Consider the following 22,597-nt stretch of genomic DNA (forward strand, 5'->3'; position numbering starts at 1 on the left):
TAGAAGTAAGAAATGGATAATCACTTGGATCGGATTATACTAGAGGTTCCCCAATAGTCAACAGGAATTAGAAGAGCAAATATATCTGGAAGTCACAGAGGTGTAATAGTAGGCAATTTTAACTTCCTTAAGGTTGACTGGGACTTCTTTAGTGTCAAGGGATTAGATGGGACAGAAGTTGTGCAATGTTTTCTAGAGCGATAAGTGAATGGTAATACTAGAGAAGAGGCTACATTCAATCTGCTCCTTGGAGATGATGCTGCACACGTGGTTGATATGCATTCTTTGGGACCAGTGACCGTAATTCAATTAGCTTTAAGGCAGCTATGGAAAAAGATAAGAGAGGTTCTCAAGTTGAAGAGCTAGATTGGAACATGGCTAACCTTCATATTACCAGACAGGGGTTCTCAAAAGCTGGTCGGGTGGGGCTGTTAGTATGTGAAGTAACTTCTGACCAGTAGGAAGCTTCAGAATGGAGTAAGGAAGGGTTCAGGGCCAGAATTTTCCTGTTAGAGTGAAGGGCAGAGCAGGCAAGATTAGGGAATCTTGGTTGAGGAGCAATATTAATGGTCTGGTAAGGAGAAAGATGCAGCATATGTCAAGCAGAGGCAGCTAGGATCAAGTGAATCCCTTAAAGAGTAGAAAGAAGATAGGAGTACACTTAAGAAGAGAATTAAGAGGGCATAAAAGGGGGGCATAAGCCATATCCGGCAGACAAGATCAGGGAAAACCCCAATTGATTCTATCAGGATACTGACCAAAAAGGCAACTGGGGAGGAAGGATCTTTAAGGATCAGTGGAATAATTTATGAATGGAACAGGCAAAGTTTTAAATTAATACTTCTTGTCTATACTTATCATAGAGGAGGATATGGAAGCTAATGGACCGAGGGAAGAGAGCAGTGATATCCTGAAGCACGTTGATATTAAAAAGAAGGAGATGATAGAGATATACAAAATGATGAGAGACGGAGACAGGATAAATAAAGTTTGCTCCCCATGGTAGAGGCATCTTAAACAAGAGGGCACAGAGAAGGAGAACATCTCCTCAGCAAAGAGAGGGTCTGGGGGTATTTATATCCCACCTCCCCCCACCCAGTACAAAGAGTAGTTGGCATCTAGATTGAGGTGGTAGAGGCAGGAACAATAACATTTAAGAAGTATCATGAATGAGCAGTGCGTAGGGGAATATGGGATTAATGCAGAAAGTGGGATTATTTTCAGTAAGCATCGTGGTTGGCAGAGGGCCTGTTTCGATGGTCTAGAACTCAATGACTCTAATTTCCCACAGACTCCCGATTAGTCTGGGGAAGCTAAAAAACATTCTTTTGGATCAGGATGGAATCCTTTAAGGCCCATTTTGCATCTCAGACACTGCCTGAAAAGGAAAAAGGATCCCATTCAAACCCTCAGAAAAATTTATCCTGCTCAGCAAGTGTAGGTAGAGAGTTTACTAGTTCTGTCCATACTCTCTTTATTCCCCAGGATGGTCAGTCTAGTGCTCGGAGTTAAACCTTTAATGGAGCTAGTCTCTTCATGGGCAGAAGATCGACAATCCTTCAACACACTGCATACCTCCTGTCCGTTCTCCTAAATGGCATGGCTGCCTTACCCTAGACTCTCTCACAAGTCCATGTTGTATTTGCACCCAACTCCTGGAGCCAGGACACCTGTCCCACCCCAGGCAGGCCACAGCAGGGCACATCCTGGAGTTGGAGGACTGTCCTTGTGTGCCGGTGGAAGGGAGGAGAGGGGCTTGCTTTACTAATGCTATCTTGTTGTGTTCTGCTTTGTGTTGTTGAGATGAGCGTACTGGCCACGTTATATTGGCGCGGGAATGTGTGGTGACACTTGTGGCCAGCATATCCCTGTTGACACTAATGAGGCAGTTGACTATATGTTTTGATGTACACGTGATAAATAACCATGACCCTTCAACTTGCTTTGCCCCAGCTAGGGACAACGAGCCTACCTTCTGTCCATCAACCCCGTCTCGGCCTGGCAATCCAGCTATACCCTGGAGGAGTCACAAGGAAAAAGACAGACACATTAGGAACGGATAGGGACTTCCACGGCTCTAAAAAGAGGAACATAAACTCCAAGTGTTTCAAAATTAAATGGCTTCTTACCTTCTTTCCGGAAGATCCCATTTCTCCCTGAAAAAGAAACGTAGGACATGTCAACATCAACAGGAACAATGTGGACAACAAGTTTAGGAGTGGCGTGCTGCCAGTTGTAAGCGTCCATTCTGTGCTCACTGAGGCTCATCACAACGGTGACGGGTTTGGTAAAACAGAGTGACACACTCTGAATTCAATTCCACGACTTATTCAGGCTCTGAAGCTTCAGAATTAAAAGGCTTGTTGGCCAATGTTTAGCTTTAAGTTGGGTTTACTTTCAGTTTTACGGCAAAGTGGCAACTTCCCAGTGTAATTTCAAGATCCCATGTACCTGCCTACCCTACAATTCCCACTTTGTGCTCAGTGAAGCCAATATCAGGCTTCTCTCAACTCTGGATTGGCTTACTCAGCTGGGGTGCAGCACACAGTCCAAACTATAGGGAGCGACATTTTGAAAATCTGAAGTCAAGGGGGAGCAGGGATACTCTTTTGGGTCACTGACCCATTGCAGAAATCTGACTTTCTCTCTACCACTTCCTCCTCCATCTCAGGTCCTAATGCTGGGCAACTAATGGCCACACCGGGCCCGTGCTGCTGCTAAGGGGATGGGCAGGTGGCCTCCACAGTTGGCTAATAAAACATAGGGAAGGTGGGATGCCAACTGGCTGCAGGTCACATCACCGATGAGTACCACTGATCCAATGCATATTCCGGGCTTCCAGGAGCCCAGAGCTTAGGAGCAGATTCCTTTTGAAACACACCAACAACAGATCTGGTGGCTCTGCACTCTGATACCTTTCCTGGCTTTGACCAGCTACCAGTGGGAGGGTGGAGCGAGCAAGTTGAAGCCTGGGCCTATACATTCAGGCCCAAGTAAACTTGAGCTCCTAAACAAGTCCTTGGGGCACCTAAGAATTGCTGGAGTCACAGTCATCACCATGTCAACATCCATCCAAAAGAGAGTGGAGCAGTGCAAGATGCCTCACCTTTTCTCCCTTCAATCCGAGAATACCCTGGAAAAGAGAAAAAGAAATGGTATTAGCTTTACCACAACTTCCTGGCACATTTCAATTATGAGGGTCTTAAGTGGTTCACCCATACCTAGATGGCATCATTGGTACTGGGGGAAGGGCCCGTTGGCATATTTAGCATCTGAGTATCTGGGACCAACCTGCCTGGCATTCTCCACCTCCCAACAAATTTGAAACTAAATCAGGGAACAGGGTGGGGCCAGGGCAGGAGTGATTTGAATTCTGGAACAAGTATTTATAGCCAAGGAAGTTATTGGCCAGTAAATCTACTATGAATAATAAGCACTCATCTCTCTTTCTTCGGCAGATACATTCTGGTACGGCCAGTTTTGAGGCTGAATTCAGCACACTGGGGCTTGCAACGTCCATCAAGTACATGAGACAGCACACAGTTGTGACTTCAGTCCCATAATGACATTTATTATTGTTGGATTGTGGTGATCATTTCATTTTCCGACAATATACCTTATTCATAATGTTGTCAATAAGTACCCCAGCCGCCAGCACCACTCACAGCTCAAGATCTACTATTGCCTGTGCACTTTTCTTTCACGTACACTCTACTCCCCCTCTACAACTTTAATTTCAAATTTGCTTGTTTTCCAAGCTTCCCTGTTGCGATACAATGAAGTGGCATTGACCTGAAACTTTAACTCTGATTCTTTCCACCCCCACCCCCCACCACCACAGACGCTGACAGGCCTGCTGATTGTTTGCTGTGTTCTCTGGACATTAGATGTTCAGCATCTGGCATTTCTTGTTTCTCAGTCAGGAACAGAAACCTGGCACTTGGGCAGATGCAGCGACTAGACTCTGCCCAGTCCTGCGGGGAATTCTTTTGGGATGGGCTTGAATCTTGGGATGACCACCAGGCCATCAAAAGAGCCTATGTTTGAAGTGCATCTTACCTTTGGACCGGGGAAGCCGATGGGTCCTTCAATACCGGGATCACCCTGTGTAGAGGGAAAAAAAAGGAATTTTAAGTTCAGATGTGAAACACAAATGACAGCTCAAGTTTTCAGGAAATTATGAATAAATGAACACTCACCTGACGACCCTTTGGACCTAGAGCACCGATGCGACCAGTTTCTCCTTTTTCTCCCTGTGAAAATCATACGTTATAGATTATAACTGGTTCACGCGCGTCACCTTTGAAAAAAGATGCTCTTGTATTGATATGTCAGCATCTGCTTCATGCACAGCGACTGCTGCCAATTGAGGGACGCATTGTGTCTCCTCGCTGTCTTGCATCCCACGAAGGCTTGGGTGGTTAATCTGCAATTCCTGGACGTTGGTGCTTAGTGAATAAATGTAAAAACTAAATTACTGCTGATGGGGACAACTAGGTTCCTGTTTACTGGGAGAGGACAAGTCAATCTTGGATTTTAAGTCTCAGTGGGAGCTGACCCCATCTCAGCGGGAGCCAATCAACAACACCCCCCCCCCTCCCCCCACGGCACAGGAGTGCAAACTCCTCCTTGGCGAGGTCTCAGAACAGGGCTCCATTCCTGTATCTCACCCACTCAGGTTGAGTTAACCCTGCAAACGCACTTTCTAAAAGCTAACTTGAATGGAAAAGCACAGCACAACCAGCCATTATGTCACCAGAGAACCTGGACCTAACACCTAGGCATTTCACTGGGCTCGCTTGACTTAGAGCAGAATGTCAGCCTTGAGGGTGGGGATAGGGGAAGAGGGAGATCAGTACCAGTGAATGACTCAAAATTCTGGAAAAATAGAGAGAGGGAGATATTTTTAATGCTGAGAAGCTAAAAGCAGAAACAATAATCCTTGCTGACCAAAGCCATTGACTTATAGAGGGGTGAAAATACAAGCTGAAGTTGCTCAGACCAGAGCAGAAGGCATCGGAGGGACCTGATTTACTCACCTTCCGTCCTTTGAAGCCCTTTGGACCTCTACCTCCTTTAAACGGCAGACACCTCATCTTCCTCTTGTAACACTGCAAGTCACAGAATGTTCATGGTTAATGATGGAAAAGCACAACACCATAAATGGCAAAGATCAGAGCCAGCGTGGGAATACACTAATAAAAGGATCTCAAAATCCTTTCAATTTAAATGGAGCCAGCATAATTTTCAAGTGTATGGTGCTGCTGAGAAAAAGGAATCATGCACGCAGCACACAAGATCATAAGATATAGGAGCAGCATTAGGCCATTCAGTCCATCGAGTCTGCTCTGCTATTTCATCATGGCTGATCCAATTTTCCTCTCAGCCCCAGTCTCCTCATATCCCTTCATGCCCTGACCAGTGAAGAATCTATCAACCTCTGTCTTAAATATACATACAGACTTAGCCACCACAGATACCAGTGGCAAAGAATTCCACAGATTCACCACTCTCTAAAGAAATTCCTTCTCATCTCTGTTCTAAAAGGGTGCCCCTCTATTCTGGAGTTGTGCCCTCTGGTCTTAGATTCTCCCACCAAGCAAAACATCCTCTTCACATCTCACCCCTTATTCTTCTGAATTCCAGCGAATACAGGCCCAGAGCCATCAAACGCTTTTCATACGACAAGCCGTTTAATCCCGGAATCATTTTTGTGAACCTCCTTTGAACCCTCTCCAGTTTTGGCACATCCTTTCTAAGGGGTCCAAAACTGCTCATAATTCTCCAAGTGAGGCCTCACCAGTGCTTAATATAGTTTCAACATTACATCCTTGCTTTTATATTCTAGTCCTCTCAAAATGAATACTAACATGACATTTGCTTTCCTCACCACAGACTCAACTTGCAAATTAACCTTTAGAGAAACCCCAAGTCTCTTTGCACCTTAGATTTTAAAATTTTCTCTCCATTTAGAAAATAGTCATCCCTTATATTTCTTCTACCAAAGTGCATGACCATACACTTCCTGACACTATCTGTATTCTACCTGCCAGCTCTTTGCCCATTCTCCTAATCTGTCTAAGTCCTTCTGTAGCCTCTCTATTTCCTCAAACCTACCTGCCCCTCCACCTATCTTCCTATCATCTGCAAACTTTGCAACAAAGCCATCAATTCCATCATCCAAATCACTGACATATAGCATAAAAAGAATTGGTCCCAACCTAGACCCCTGTGGAAAATCACCAGTCACTGGCAGCCAGCAGAAAAGGCTCCCTTTATTCCCATTCTTTGCCTCTGGCCAATCAGCCACTGCTTTATCTATGCTAGAATCTTTCCTGCTAAGCAGCCTCATGTGGCACCCGGTCAAAGCCTTCTGAAAATCCAAGTACACAACATCAACTTGTCTATTCTGCTTGTTACTTCTTCAAAGAATTCAAACAGATTTATCTGGCAATGTTTTCCCTCAAGGAAACCATGCTGACTACAGCCTATTTTATCATGTGCTTCCAAGTACCCTGAGACTTCACCCTTAATAATCAGCTCCAACCTCTTCTCAACCACTGAGGTCAGACTAACCGACCCATGGTTTCCTTTCTTCTGCTTCTCTCCCTTCTTGAAGAGTGGAGTGACATTTGTAACCTTCCAGTCTTCCAGAACCATTCCAGAACTAGATTACTGAAACATTGTTACTAATGCCTCCACAATCTCTTCAGCCACTCTTTCTGAACTCTGGGGTGTATACCATCTTGCCCAGGTGACTTATCTATCTTCAGACTTTCCAGTTTCCCAAGAACCTTCTATCTAGTTATGACTATTTCACACACTTCATGCCTCCTGACACCCATACTTTCCACCATACAGTGTATTCCACAGTGAAGACTGATGTAAAATACTTATTCACTTTGTCCACCATTTCCTTGACCTCAATTACCACCTCTCCAGCATCGTTTCCTGCAGTCCGATATCCACTATCGCCTCACTTTAACTGTGGTGAACTACATATACCTGTCTGGACACGCCCCCCCCCCCCCCCCCCCACTGACTGCTCCAGTGGCTCCTCCCACAGACCCCTGTATAAAGGCAATTGGAGGCACTGCTCCTCCCTCAGTCTCCAGGATGTTGTATGGTGGTCTCTTGCTGCTGATAGTGCTCTCTTCCAGCTAATAAAAGCCTATCTCTCGCCTCACGTCTCCGAGAGTTACTGATGGTGCATCATTAACACAACTGAATCTCCAGAGGCAAAGCTCATTAACAAAGACCCAGATCTTCATCACTTTGTGATGTCGAGTGAGAGAAGCAGTAGGAAGAGATGGGACAGAGCTTGGCTGAGGCCCACAGTAGGGGCAAAGATTTAGAGGGATCTCTAAAAGGGATAGTAAGGCCGTTGCACTCTTGTACACCTTTGATGTTGGTCACATTCCCCATTTGCAATATTAAAGACTTGAGGGTCTGAGTATCAATGGGCTGGAGGCTACTCTATTTCTGGGGAACAACCACAATGGTGTTAAACATATGGCTCTTTCATTTTCTTCGAAAGCTTTCCGTAACAAGCTTCAAAAATAATGGATGTCTAAGAAAAAGCAAATGATTCTCGCAGAGCAGGATGAATCTCTAGAATGCTCTGCCCTGGAGGATAAGGAAGGTTAGATCATTGGGGATATTTGAGGAAGACTGGGTGATTGTGGGTATAAGAAATGAGGAGGCCCAGGGAGATGAGCCATGGTAATTTTGAATGATGGAAAGGTTTAAGGTGCCAAAAAATCTATTACTGCTCTTATCTTCTTGCATTCCTTTGGGTAGTTTGATGTTGTGGACCAATAAACAAGGAGATTCATCAGGAATTGGGAGCTGAGGGGATTCACTCTTCACAAGACTACTATCTTTCCCATTGGTTGTTTAGGTTGAAATATCACACCTCCCATCCCGCCGGCTTTGTTTTCCTTCCTAAGCTTGACTTAAACAACGACAATCACTTGGATATTGGTGTCCCGGTGACCTCAGGACATCCATACAGCACAGCACCCATCCTTCCCTTTTCCTCAGCTAAGGCAGGGTGGGGGTGTCGAGTATTGTTTCAGTAAATTCCAACAATGGGCAGAGGACTCAAGCCAAAACTCGCAAGTGAAACTGACGATTGTGAACTCGTGTCACAGACCTCAAGTTAGGAAAGTGCAAAGAATAAACTTTAATAACAGCGCAACCATACTATCCTGGCAAATGAGATTTTAAAAACTGACCAAGTTCTAAGGGTGCTCTCCCTTTTGGCCTCTGTATCTAAGGAAGGTTGTGCTGACACTAGAGAGGGTCTGCTGGTGCTTCACAAGAATGATTTCAGGAATAGAAGGCTTAACACATGAGGAGCATTTGCGATCTCTGGGCTTGGAATCAGTGAAGTTCAAAAGGATGAGGGATTCACATTGAAACCTATTGGATACTGAAAGGCCTGCATAGAGTGGAGTTTGCATTAGGGTGAGAGTGTAGGATCTCAGGGATTTCCCCTTCAAAACTGAGATGAGCAGGAATTTCTTCAGTCAGAAGTCGGTGAATCAGTGGCATTTGTTGCCACAGGTAGCTGTGGAAGCAAAGTCACTGGTCATATTTAAGGCAGAAATTGTTAGGTTTTTGATTGGTAAGGGGATTAAGGGTTACAAGGAGAAGGCAGGGAAAAAAAAGAATCAGCCACAGTTGAATGATGGAGCAATCTTGATGGGCTGAATGGCCTAATTCTGCTCCTATATCTTACCATCTCTTAGCTTCCTCCCCCCCCATGTTTTGCTGACACCGCTCATACATTCTGTTCCTTAGTACAGTTAGGTTTCGCAGGACACCATTCAAACCACTGTACCCATTCTGGAGTAGGCCCCACCCCAGAGCTGTCAGTGCTAATTTTACATCCCCACCCCATTTTGTATTTCTCACTGATATTTCTCCAGTCACTACAGACTGATCCAAGTCCAACGGCTACTTCTTAGCAAAGCATGTTTCAGAAGTCCGACTGATGACAGAGGTCCAGTTTTCCAGGTGTGGGCATGCACTTCCCTCCAAGGAAAATGGGAAAATGGGAAGGGCATGAACACGGTAAACTGTCACTGATTCACCGAGTGAAAATATAAATTGGGTGTTGGTGGTAGAGTGATTTCCTTGAACCTACATTGTCCAATAATGTGCCTCAAGAGTCGTACCTTTTCTATCCTCCCATTGTCCCAGTACCCTCAGGGACTCCACAAGACAAGGTCAACACAGCTATCTCCCTCTCTCAGTTTCTACAGCCAGGATGATCTTGCTGAAGAGGGAAGGGAAATTGGCGGTGCGGAATGGTCAGGGAACAGGAAGAAAGTGTCTTAATAGCTAGGCAAACGGACCATGTTACTTCAAAATTGAAAGTTTCTTCCCCCACCCCCAAAAAAAATGTTGCTTCAGGAGCGACACTGTTCACCAAATGAAAATAAAATGACTGCAAGAAGTGAAGCAATATTAATCAGAAATGTAGACAGTCTCACCTCATTGAAGGCTTCCACTTTCTGTAAAAACAAAGAGAAAAACATATTTAATTACAGAGACGAGATGAGAACAGGACCATTAGAGAAGTCTTGGCACAATCATTAAAGTGTCCAAGCACCACAGCATTGCCAGAAGTTATCTGGCTGCTGTAGGCTAGAACCGTCATTTCATCCCTAGCATTTTGTATGTCTTTATCAATACTCCAATCTCACAGCTGCAGGTGAGTATTTACCCAAAGAAGCCCAGAGGGACCTGAAGTCCTGGAGAATGTAGCAACAGCGAAGCTGTGATAAAGGTCTTGATGAAATCATTGAAGCCCATTTATAATCATCGGGCATAATTTTCTACACCTGTAATAAAGTAACTCAGACCCAAGGTAACAGTGAAAGGAAACACAAGAGGGCACCTTTCTTTCTGGAAGGTGTCACCTGAAATCATTCTGGATGAGTAGTTCCTCCAGATGAGAACTGAAGGGGGAAATGTTTGCAGGGCCATGGGAAATGGTGGCGTAGGGGAACAATATAAATAGTGGTTTCAAAGAGCTGGCTCGGGCCAGATGGGCAGAATGGCCTCCTAATGTGTAGCATCAATCCCAATCTACAAAAACTACAGCAAACAGTCAGGTGAACAAAAAAAGGTCCACCGTCTCCAGATGAGTTCTATGCATCCAGGACAAAGAAGTGTTGCAGACACTACCAACCCTGCAGACTGTCTTTTCCAAAAGCTCCCTCTGGAAAACACTATAGGGGCATTAAAACAAAAACTTCATAGCATGTTAGAAGTTTAATTCCGCAGGCAGGTAATCTGATCAACCATGTGAGGTAGCTCTCCCTACCCCCCTCTATCACTGTACAGTACAGACACTGCACTGTAAACCAGTTTTTATAATGCTGTTTACATTGTAAATACATGCAGGTATTTCTGTGTTTGTGCACACTTTATTCCATATCTGTACTTTAATCCCTAACTTTATTTTATGTCATTCTTTATAATTGTTGAATGTTGATTTGTTTGTTGCATGTCACACCAACACACCACAGCAAACTCCTGATACATGTAAGTGTATCTGGCAAATAACGTTGATCCTTGCAACCCCAGTGATTCTCGGAGATACATGGCACTGAACATTGTGTTTAATACGTAGTACTGAATGTTGCAGTGAATGAAAGAGAGACTTGTGTTACACTGACCGAAAACTGTGAGGTGGTATGAATAAAAACACACTTGAGAGTTAAATGTTTTTCCCTTTTCTATCAACTCTTAATAGTGAAGACCTGTCAATCCATAATACTTGATCATTGTACCTTTGATGTTTCCGACCTTTCACCCCCATGTTCATCCCTAACCTGTTGACCACTATAGATTCATCCATGTGTAGGCATTTATAACCACAGATTTCAAACTGGGATCAATGGATGCCATTTCACAGAGAGTAACCAACCCTTAACCCTCAGGACCTAAAAAACTCCACAAATACTTGAACCACTAGCCATGGTTTGAGGGTCAAAGCCCACTCCAGAGACTTGAACACTAAAGACTTTGCTGTCAATGTGCTGGTATATGCCGGCAACAGTATCTAATAGTATCTCCACAAAGTCCTCCAACTCCAGTGGCAGAATAAGTCAACCAATGCCAGTCTCCCCTCCCGAGCCAACATCCCCAGCACTGAGGCTGTGGCCACGTTCTACCAGCACTGACAGATCAGCCCCATGGTCTGAGCTAGGCACTATGCCCCGGGATTTGCCAAGGCAAAAGATTACTAGGACAGAGGAAGGTTGTTCTCAAACTTCCCTTGAAAAAGAACACATTACATCCTCACTGACCTCTGGTCCATGGCTCCTCAAAATGGAGGAGGTGCAGCTTTTGGGTTGGCACTGAGAACCCTAACTCTAATATGATAGAAGCCAAATGTAAGCCATAGATGTACACCAGAGAGCATTCTGACTGGTTGCATCACTGTCTGATACGGAAGCTCCAGAGGACTGTACACACAACCACTTCCATCAGGGGCACAACCCTCACCATCATTGAGGACGTCTTTAAGAAGAGGTGCCTCAAGATGGCGGTGTCCATCGTTAACTACCCTCACCATCCGGGAGATGTCTTCTCGTTGCCACCATCATAGAGGAGGCACAAGAGTTGAATACCCACACCCGAAAATTGACAAGCATCTTCTTCTCCTCCACCATCAGGTTTCTGAATGGTCCATGACTGTGACTTTAGTATTCCTTGTTTTTTTTTGTATTATTGATTAATTTTTGTAATTTTGTAGTAGTTTTTATGTCTTCACTGTATCGCTGCTGCTGATCAACAAGTTTTGCTTCATATAAGTTAGCGACAATAAATCGGGTTCTGATTCTAGGAAGGTGTGCCTATTGTCCATAGCAACGGCCCCATTAGGCTCCTCCTGCCCTACGTTCTCTCAGAGCTGAAGCAGAAGAAGTCATCCTCCAACCTGAGCCTGAGAAGATGGATTAACAACCCTTCACTCTGTCGTCTTGCCAGCTCAGACACGAACGCCAACCCTTAACTGGATAAAGCCGGGCAGCACTGTTACCCCTTGGGGGGGGGGCACTGATTCATGGTCAGACTGTTAGCACAAACATGGTAGATCAGGCTATTGGGCTCAGTGGGTAATCAGCAGAGACGAGGAGATCACCACGATCATGTGGAATGGCAGGGCGAAGCGGCCAACTTTCACTACCACTTTCTTGTTTCTTCTGTGACTCATGAACAATCCAAAAGGGTTGACTGATTGCAGAGGATTTTAACATCTCCTTGTTACACCAACATCACCTCTGAAGTATCTCATTGGTTGACACACATTAGCAATGTCAGTTGCATGGGGTTCGGGGTTGACAATCAGTCTCCAACCTATAAAGAGGGGGGGGGGGGGCTTGCATTTCTGTTGGACTTCTTATGACCTCAGGATACCCCAAAGCCCTCTGTAGCCAATGCACTGTGACTAAAGTGCAAAATATCTCTCAATCCACGAAGCTAGATAACTCTGAGCTATAAACTCCAAAGGGGTGAGACCAGGAACCTTATAGAGCACAAGCCATGACCTCACTGCACACTCTCCAGCGTTTCCACAGTCAAACTGTAAATTGGTTGCTCTCTGTAATGCTATTTTCAATTCTTAAGCCTGTTACAACTGGTCTACCTCATACTGACTCACGGACACCTTTGACAACCTCATGTACAGCTTTTAAAGTACAAATCCTTTGTTTCTTCATGATGAATCTTCACTATCTCCTTGTGAAGATGGGAACTCTGACAAGAGAAGGACTGAACTTCGTTGAAAAAAAATCAGAGGTTTGGATTTTCACTCACTGTTTATGTATAGATTTTCATAAATTTCAACATATTTCTTTATTTTTCTGTGAATCCCTGCAAGAAAATTAATCTCAGGATAGTATACGATAACATGTACATACTCTGATTTTGCTCCCCTTCAAGGAATGCCAACCTTAGAGTTCTTCTCTGTGTCTCTCTCTTCCCATATTCACTCTCAGTGCTCTGTTGCTCCTCTCATTTTTATCCTAATTCCCCTCTTCCCCCCACCTGACCCTCTCTGCAATTTAATTCTGAATCATTTTCTCTCTTCCCATTTCTGATGAAGGCTCTTCAACCTGACACCCCACAGACGTTGCCTGACCTGCTGAGTGTTGCCAGCAGTTTCGGTTTTCATTTCAGATTCTCCATCCTCCACAGTTTCTTTCTTTCATCTTAATTTATTAAGTTAATATAATGCTCTTAAGTTAACAAAACATTTCAAAAGCCTGAATTGACATGAAAAACATTAACACTACCTGGGACAACTTATTTTCTTCCTTCCTCAACTTGTCCTTATGTTGTTATGTTTATATTGTCATGCAAGCTATGTATAGTTTATATTAATTTCAGTTTCTGTTAACTAATGTCTGTCATGTACCCTGCTGCTGTAAAAAGCTAATTTCCATGGCATTTATACCCAGGATATATATATGCCCATGACAAAAATCTCAAAACTTGCAAAACTTGAACTTAAACAGCACTGTACTGATAACTACACATCTGCTGTCTTAAGGACAGTACAGGTCCAACGCAGCTTGCAAATGCCTAACTTATATACAGGTCAAGAGTGACTATTTAGAAGAATGCTGGGATGGATTGCATGTGGTTACGACCGCATTCCTTGTCTAGGTTATGAACAGCTCACAGGAATGGGTCTCTGTTGTAACCGATCAAAAATACTCCCGACCCAAAAGAGCTGACGTTCATGACTCCCTACACTACAGTCACGCCTCATATGCCCTGCGTTGTAGGCAGAGGCTATGACAGCCATCAGTTCTGGATTTAGTTACATCCCAAAGATTCCAATCTTGAGAAACCTTTAGTTCTGGCTACACAGCTTTTACTTAGTACATTATCAGATTATTGGACACACAGCTTAATGTCTGCAAAAAGCAGAACTAGCACAATGTTTTCTATAAGGAACGTCTTACCATAGTGTTAACAATTTGGTTGATTGACCTGATGGGTCGGTTTCCATCGATAGCAGAGGCAGCTGTGTAATTATTTCGGTACAGCTCGTGCGGGAAGTTGGCGATGACCCTGAGGGTTTGCTCAAAGCGAGGATCCACCTCGTCTTCGACATCATCCGTGGCGACAGCAAACACCCTGATGCCCTTGTCTCTGGCTTTCTCAGCCTCGGCCTGAACGCCAGCACAATGGCTTCCTGTCACATGACCGTCAGTGACGACGATGCCAAAGCGGATTGTGAGGTCATTCTTGTGATGCTGCGTTATGATGTTGGTCATGTTGTTCAGGGCGCAGTCCGTGATAGTGCCGAGGCCGATGTAAGTGACACCGTTCAGACGTGAAAGGAATTCTCTCCTGTCCTGAGTTATGGAGCTGAATAGCTTCACCTTGTCAGAGAAGTGCAACCCTCCAAAATCCCATTTAAGTTTCACACCGGCCCTGTAGACCCCATCTTTTGCCGTCTCCACTAATGTCCTGGTGAAGTCCTTGGTGGCGGTGACCAGGTCGCCATGGATACGGGCCTGCAGGGCCACACTCTCCGAGGTGTCGAGGACAAAGTACACAACGATTGGGCACTCCAGCTCTTCTGAAACACAACCAAAACATGGCAAAAAGTCGGGTAAAGAACCTGAAGTATTAAGAAACACAGCCACAGACATAACCCTTGCTGTGTACAACTGGCAGAGATGAGGTGGGCTTTAAATATAAATCACAGCGCAGTGATCCTAAGGGGCTCAGCTGCTAGCTGGGTGCAGTGGTATGAAATCGCACTCCGTTTATATAATACATAAGGTGGGAACCTCAGTCACAGGACAGAGGCGGTAGCAATTCCTGGAGATTAAAACCGAGCATCGAATTGCACTTCTACTTCTGGCCACCAGGCAGCGCAGGCAACCTTATGGGCAGAAAGGCCCTCGCCATCAAAGGCCGGCTGTAAAGCGTCCCAGCATTTGACGGTGACTGCAACACTGCTGGCTTGGCAAAGGTGCCCCGCCAACAACAAAATTCATAGTTACGCTGCTTACAAAGTCAAAGGTATGTCCGCCCCCAGTGGTAAAGTGTGGCTTTCTGTCTCACCATCTGTATCATGAAGGTACTGCATCTACCAAGTAGTTGTCCCCCTCCCCACCGTGCGAACTGCCAGTCCATGTCCAGCCTCCCAATCAGGGAAACGATGCCCCCTCCCGAGAGTCCTACCAGGGCATTCAGGCTGTATAGTTTGTCCTCTCGCAGGCTCGATGAAGCCCCAGCTGGTCAGCAGCAATGCCAGGAATGGCAGAAACATCTTCATCCACAGGACCTGTGATAGACAGCGAAGCAGACACAAAGGGAGTCATGAATGTGGAACCAGGAAAGCTGGCCACAGTCTCAGCATCGACAACGGTACACAGTGGTTACATCTCTAGACTACGGGTCCTGAGACACAAGCTTGGATCCCGTAGGGTAGCCGTGGAAGCTAATTAAACATAATCTGCTATTTAATAAAATGCACCATAAAAAATAACGACCACCATCTTATAAACTCCAGAGATGTGAGAGGCTGCAGATGCTGTAAGCTGAAGCAACTGACAAAACACTGGAAGAACTCCGCAGGCCAGGCAGATTCGGTGGAGGGAAATGCACGGATTACCTTTCTGGGTCAAGACACTTCAGTTCAAGTCCAAATAAAGGGTGTAGACTGAAATGTCAACTGTTTATTTCTCACGATAGATGTTGCCTGACCAGTTGAGTTCCTTCAGCAATTTTATAAGCTCCACATGGTTCATTAGTGATCTTCAAGGGAGGAAATCGGTCATGCTTATCGTCACTGACCCACTGGAGCTCCATGTCTTCCAGATCTTCAATGGTGAAGCAAGCCACTCTTTCATTGAGTCATTGAGAACTACCACACAGAAACAGGCCTTTTGGCCCATCTAATCCATGCCTAGCTGTTGGCGGGCCTAACCCCATGACCCACGCCTAGACTAGAGCCGCCATAGCCCTCCTATCCATGTACTTACCCAGTTCTCTTAAATCGAACCCATTTCTCCAATTTGATATTGTTATTGGTTTATTATTGTCACATAAGCCAAAAGACTTTGTTTTCATGACATCCCAGACAAATCGTTCCACACAAATATATATCAAGGCAGTAAAATGGAAAACAACCTGAAGAATAAGGAGATAACGTCACAGAGAAAGTACAATGCAGATAGGCAAGAGCCTTGATGAATTAGATTGGGAGATCAAGAGTTTATCCCTTGTAAGTGAGAAATTTGATTAAGAGTGGGATAGAAGCTGTCCTTCAGCCTGTGATACTATACTCCCAAGCTTTGTACCTTCTGCCAGATGGGAGCAGAGAGCAGAGAGAATGATGGGGGTAGGAGGGGTCCTTGATTGCATTGGCAGTTTTCCTAAGGCAACAGGAAGTTCAAACAGAGTCAGTGAAGGAGAGGCTGGGTTGTGTGATGGACTGGACTGAGTCCACAACTATCTCCAATTTCTTGGAGTCTCAGGCCGGGCAATTGCCATACCAATCAATGATAGGAGGCTTCCTAAGGTGCATCTGTAAAAAGTGGCGAGGATCAACAGAGACATGGTGAACCTCCTTAGCCTTCTGAGGAAGGAGAGGCATTGGTGAACTTCCATTGGTTCAAGGAAGAGACTCACCATCACCTTCACACACACACACACACACACACACACACACACACATACACACATACACACACACACACACGCACACACGCACACACACGCACACACACACACACACAAGCAGCGACACAGTAGCGAGTGGATTATCTGCTCTGGTTGGGCTGGCTGAGGGAACAATGCCAATCCATGGAACTGGACACGATTATCACTGCTCAGCCTCGAGAACATTGCCAGCAAGGGTATGACACCTTCCCCCCCCCCCCTCCACCTCATTCTGGCTTCTTCCCCTCCCTGATGAAGGGTCTTGGCCTGAAACATCGACTGTTTATTCGCCTCCATAGATGCTGCCTGGCTTGCTGAGTTCCTCCAGCATGTAGTGTGTGTTGCTCGGGTTTTCAAGCATCTGTAGAATCTCTTGTGTCTATGATTTGGCCTCCAAACTCCAGTCTAATGGAGCCCAACCCAAGTGCAAGCAGAACTCTTGACACCACCCCTAAAAGAAGCTGACTGGGCTCCACAGACACAGGAAGCCCCCTGTCACTGGAGTCCACTCTGCCACTGCCTTGGATCATGGTTGATCTGTGCTTTGCCCCCATTTCAAACATCTCTGTTACACAACCTAACAATCCAATGTTTTTGTTATGTATGATCCCCCCATCCTCAGCCTTGACAAACATTTTTTGGGAGGGGTTCAGAATGGCTTCCAGATTTCCACACAGCCCTTTTCCTGAGAAAGTATTTCCTGATGTCATCTTCCATAATCTTGCCCCAGTTTCTAATGGACATTTTCACTACCTACACTTTCTGTTGGCCAATTTTGTAAACCCCCCTCATATTTCACTCTGGGTCTCCCCCTGCCTCCAGGACCCAGTGCCCCTCTGAGGCTGAAGTAGCTTTCCCAGAGCAGTCAGCCAGGAAAGAGTACAATACTCCTGATGCTATTAATTGTCAGAACTGCCATTCATTGGACAGCCATGTAGAATCAGAATGTTCTCTTGGTCTCTTTCTACAGAGTCCAATAGACAGGCTCCTCATCTTCCCGACACTCAGAAACATTTCAGACTATAAGCTATATGAGCAGAATTAGGCCTTTCAGCCCATTGAGTCTGCTCTGCTATTCTACCATGGCTGATTTATTATCACTCTCAACCTCATTCTCCTGCCTTCTCCCCATAACGTTGACCCCCTTACTGATCGACAACGCATCAACCTCCACTTCCAATATCTCCATCGTCTTGGTCTCTACGTCCGTCCAACTGAAGCCTAACCCCTTTAGATCCTGATTCTGAAGGGTATGATGAGGGGCTTTGTTTAGTAAAGTCCAATAGACGGGTCGCCGGCTTATGCCCCAGCAGATGCCTGTGAACGTGCAGAAGGTCGGGAGGGGGGTGGGTGTTCAAATTCAACTTCAGAGGGACTTAAAGCCTCGGGTATTCCCAATGCAGGGTGGAGGGAGTGCCACCCTTCTGGATGAACTGTTAAACCTGTCCACTGGTTGTGAAAGCTTCCGGTGCAAGTTTAAAGATCTAAGCTGCCTCAGGCCACCGGCCGCACAAGCAGATGACCCGACTGCCGTCACACCTCGCTCTCTACAAATTGGCCACCATGTTGCTTACATAGTTCGACTTTGGAAGTGGCCGGGCAGAGCTTACAGACACCTAAAGGTTGTGGAGTTGCTGTAGCAATGGAGGTTTTGGTCGAACCTAGAGTCTCAGCCCAGACCTCAGGCAGACTGCGGTGCTTCCGATAAAGTTGGGTTGCAAACCTCGTGCGGCAGACTGCTTCGATGCCTTCAGTGGCATTATGGATCAGTCGGAAAATTGGGTGGAATGTTGGCAGATAGAAGCTAATCCCAACTGTGAGGCAATGGAATTTGGGAAGTTAAATAGGACAGCAAATAGCTAGGCAGTATGGACTGTTAATAAACAGAGGTTTAAGTCCAATGTTGTTTTAAAGCCATAACACAGGTGGATAGGATGGTGAAGGAAATATATGATACATTTGTCTCCATAGGTTGAGATGCAGAACTGGAGGTTTATATTGCAACCCTACAAATTACTGGTTAGAGCACACATTGTGTGCATTTTTGGTCACCAAACTTTGAGGAAGAATGTAACTGGGCTGGAGAGAACGCAGAGGAGATTCACCAGGATGCTTCATGAACCAGAGGACCTCAGTCCCGGAGAGACTGTGAGGGCTGGACTTGTTTTCCCTGGATTAAAGGAAGCTGAGAGTTGAACTGAGGGAAGTCCATCAAGGCATTGCCACAACCTTTCTGCCCCCTGAGATGAGGGGGTGGGGTTATAAAAATAAGAGGGTGTAGGGTTAAAGTGAGAGGGAGGAGCTTCAAAGGGGTTTGAGTTGAAAGTTTATTTTCTCCCATAGAGAGAGTGTTGGTATCAGGAATGTGCTGCCAGAGGAGTTGGTGAAATTAGATATCGTGCCCACGTTTAACAGACATTTAGACTGCCATTTATACATAGAAACATAGAAAACCTACAGCACAATACAGGCCCTTCGGCCACAAAGTTGTGCCAAACATGTCCCTACCTTAGAAATTACTAGGCTTACCCACAGCCCTCTATTTTTCTAAGCTCCATGTACCTATCCAAAAGTCTCTTAAAAGGCCCTATCGTATCCGCCTCCACCACTGTTGCCGGCAGCCCATTCCACACACTCACCACTCTCTGAGTAAAAAACTTACCCGACATCTCCTCTGTACCTACTCCGCAGCACCTTAAACCTGTGTCCTCTTGTGGCAACCATTTCAGCCCTGGGAAAAAGCTTCTGACTATCCACACAATCAATGCCTCTCATCATCTTGTACACCTCTATCAGGTCACTTCTCATCATCCGTCACTCCAAGGAGAAAAGGCCACGTTCACTCAACCTATTCTCGTAAGGCACGCTCCCCATTCCAGGCAACATCCTTGTAAATCTCCTCTGCACCCTTTTCCACATCCTTCCTGTAGTGAGGTAACCAGAACTGAGCACAGTACCCAAGTGGGGTCTGGCCAGGGCCCAAAATACCTGCAACATTACCTCTCGGCTCCTAAATTCAATTCCACAATGGACGTGGTCGCTAAGCAGGTAAAGTAGAGGCCGAGAAAGCTCGGCATGGATCTGATGGGTCAAATGGCCGTCCAACTCCATGGCTATGTCTATGACAAGAAACGCAGGTTGCTGTCGTTAGCTGCAAGCTCCTGTTACTGCTCACTCTTGAAGAACTACAAGGTACACAGGCTGCTTTGGTCTACTATCCTGTCAGTGGGACGAGAGATCACGGCAGTCAGTTTGGAAACTTGCTCCGGTGAGCTTGTGGGCAGACAGCAGGACAGCGAGCACCTTGCACGCTTATGTTCTGTTTCCCCTGGAGTTTGGGTGAGAGGAAAGTGGAAGGGGAAGGGGAATTAGCTGGGCCTTAACAACTAGTATCAGGGCCGAAACCGATATCGCCAGGGAAGTGTTCCTCAGTTTATATTAACTTGAAAGCGGCCGCAGCTTCCAGTCAGAACACACCAATGACCCTCAAGATGGCGCTATGCTGTAAAAAATGCTCCTCCAAAGGGCAATGTGGATCAATACATCAATTAATAGATCAACAGAAATATTTCTATAATTAAAAATAAAATTAAATGAACAGCTCTTACACTTGGATTTCACAGTTATGAATGCTTTGGAGTTGCAGAGCACAATAACAACACTAGAGGGCAGGCATGCCAAGAAAAAAGTCTGCCGCAGTTCCGAGACGTGTAATTAATTTAATATAATTGTAAAACTTTTAAAGTAAACTAAACTGTTACAAAATAGAATGGACCAGGTCTACATACATGGCTTGTCGGAATCAAATCAATCGAATATTCCCTTTTGGGTAAGGTGTTAACTAAACCCACTCGAGATGTACTTTGAAATAAATCTTGTAATAAGGAATTTTCAGACAGCAACGAAGCCACTTACTGTGTCCTACATACATTGTTCAAACTCTACATCGCGATCGATTGTTTCATTATTTACTGCAGAAGTAAGAAAACTGATTTAAAGGAAATTAACGAAAAAAAACGAAATACCCTTTGAGGAAGATAATAAGCCAAATTTTGCGAATCACTTATGGGAGAATACATGGTATTGTATTCAATTCAAAATAATTGCAGCATTTTGTGTAATGAATCGTAACCGCGCCAATCAGCAGGACGGAATTACGGCACCATAAAGGTTGTGAAGTGCGTCTGATATTGATCAGCAGCTCCTTAAAGGGTTAATGGGATAGGCAGACCGAGAATTGATTAACAGCAGAAACCCAATGAAAGTCTAATAAAAATGGTTTACAGAACAGCAGTTATGCTAACGTTTAATATTTAGCTTTAACTTATAAGGACTGAGTTTAAACTACAGAAAAAATTGCCCACATATTTTCCATCGTTAATCATACCCGTCACTTAGAAATACAACCTACTGATTTCTTCAAAAATATAGTCTCGAAGCTGCAGTGCTGTTCTTAAAATAATAAGTTTCAGAAGTTTCCAGCGAAGTTTCAGAACTTCTCACACATACACGATGTTTTACTACCTGCCAACGATACAGTTCCTTCTCTCAAAAGACGATGAAACCTTCAAAATTCGATTCCTCCTTTGCAAGCTGATCCTTGAAATTTAGTTTTTACATGGCCCAACAACGAATGAAACAAAAATGGGAAGGTGAAGTTTTGGGGGATTCTTTTTCCAAGCGAGGAGGAATGCAACCAACTGAGAGATGGGCGTCTCTAAACTGGGAGGACCTCAAAAAATTATACTCAGACTTAATGCCTTACAAAGACGAACTCAACCTCCCCAAAGTGCTTTCCAAGAACCATTACTCACACTAGTCGCAAACCCCCTTTCTCAGGGTTCCAACAGCACCCGCACTCCCGCCTGCAGCCGTCAGGCGGCGCCGTTTCTCCAGAAAGCGCCGACTGTCAGATCGATTTCCGAGTGTTCTCCTCAGACCCCCCGTCGCACATTATTCTTGTTATCTTTACCCATACACTTACAAAAAAGAAGATTTGCATTTTCCAACCATGCACTGACTACGTTCATTTAGCCCATTCCAACTTGAGACTTAGAGCGTGCCCTTCTGGCTAAATTAAGGAAGAACTGGTCAACTGAACGTCAGGTTGATTTGAAGTTCTGTCAGTAGATTAAGGTTGGTTTTACACGTCCAGACAATGAGATAGATTGGTTCCTTGAGGAAATGCCTGCTACATTAGATTCCCCAGGATCTGTGCCTGGCTCTGAGTCCAGTCCAACTCACCAAATGGATTCTCTAATCTCTTGTTGGGCTTAGAATTGACTTATTGGGAAGCCTTTGACTCAGAGTGGCCATTCAACACAATAGACTACAGTCCTTCTTCCTCCAAGTTCTCATCTCCCTGAAGATACGCAGGACCAGGGACCAACCTAGCCCCTTGCATCAATCCAAGGGATTCCATCGACTGACATAATTGAGAACCTTCAGTCGGTGAAGCAGCCAATCGCTGTTGCTTGTGGGAGCTTCCTGTGTACTGATTGGCCGCCGTGCTCGCCGCAGCAAAATGGTGACCATGTCTCAGTCACCCTTCCCTGGAGGTGCTGAGGTCACAGAAGATGCTGCTGAATGACAAGTTTTAGCTTTGCTAATTGGACAGTGTGGTGAGAGTGCACTACAGAGACACCCTTATTCCTAAACTGGTTATTAGTGGACACCGTAAGTGGAAAAGCTGGCACACGGAGTATTCACTTTGGTTATCCAACCACTATCATAAGAGCAAAGGACACAGGAGCTGAATTCAGCTCCTCGGCCCGTCAGCTCTGCTCCACCATTCCATCATGACAGATTTACTTTCCCTCTCAGCCCCATTCTTTGGCATTTGACACCCTGGCCAATCAAGAACCTATCAACATCCTCACATCCGGTAGGCGCT

General features: G+C 45.2%; 1 protein-coding gene across 11 annotated transcripts in view; it reads right to left on the reverse strand.

Annotated features, from left to right (window-relative positions):
* The window catches only part of col6a2 (collagen, type VI, alpha 2), a 67,532-nt gene extending 46,093 nt beyond the window's left edge, over window positions 1-21,439 (reverse strand). The window contains exons 1-11 of one of the 11 annotated variants that reach the window (XM_073046480.1): window positions 21,229-21,438; window positions 20,620-20,675; window positions 15,221-15,325; window positions 13,989-14,621; window positions 9,501-9,521; window positions 5,040-5,111; window positions 4,200-4,253; window positions 4,060-4,104; window positions 3,107-3,133; window positions 2,130-2,156; window positions 1,973-2,017 (exon numbers count right to left, since the gene is read on the reverse strand). In XM_073046480.1, coding sequence (XP_072902581.1) covers window positions 1,973-2,017; window positions 2,130-2,156; window positions 3,107-3,133; window positions 4,060-4,104; window positions 4,200-4,253; window positions 5,040-5,111; window positions 9,501-9,521; window positions 13,989-14,621; window positions 15,221-15,316 — 1,020 coding nt within the window. In that variant the 5' untranslated portion in view covers window positions 15,317-15,325; window positions 20,620-20,675; window positions 21,229-21,438. Of the gene's footprint in view, window positions 1-1,972; window positions 2,018-2,129; window positions 2,157-3,106; window positions 3,134-4,059; window positions 4,105-4,199; window positions 4,254-5,039; window positions 5,112-9,500; window positions 9,522-13,988; window positions 14,622-15,220; window positions 15,326-20,619; window positions 20,676-21,115 lie in introns of all 11 variants that reach the window. The other 10 variants (XM_073046484.1, XM_073046479.1, XM_073046486.1 and 7 more) reach the window with 10 other exon arrangements.
* Between the last annotated feature and the right edge of the window lie 1,158 nt (window positions 21,440-22,597).

This window comes from Hemitrygon akajei, chromosome 5 (genome assembly GCF_048418815.1).
Source record: "Hemitrygon akajei chromosome 5, sHemAka1.3, whole genome shotgun sequence".
Lineage (NCBI taxonomy): Eukaryota > Metazoa > Chordata > Chondrichthyes > Myliobatiformes > Dasyatidae > Hemitrygon > Hemitrygon akajei.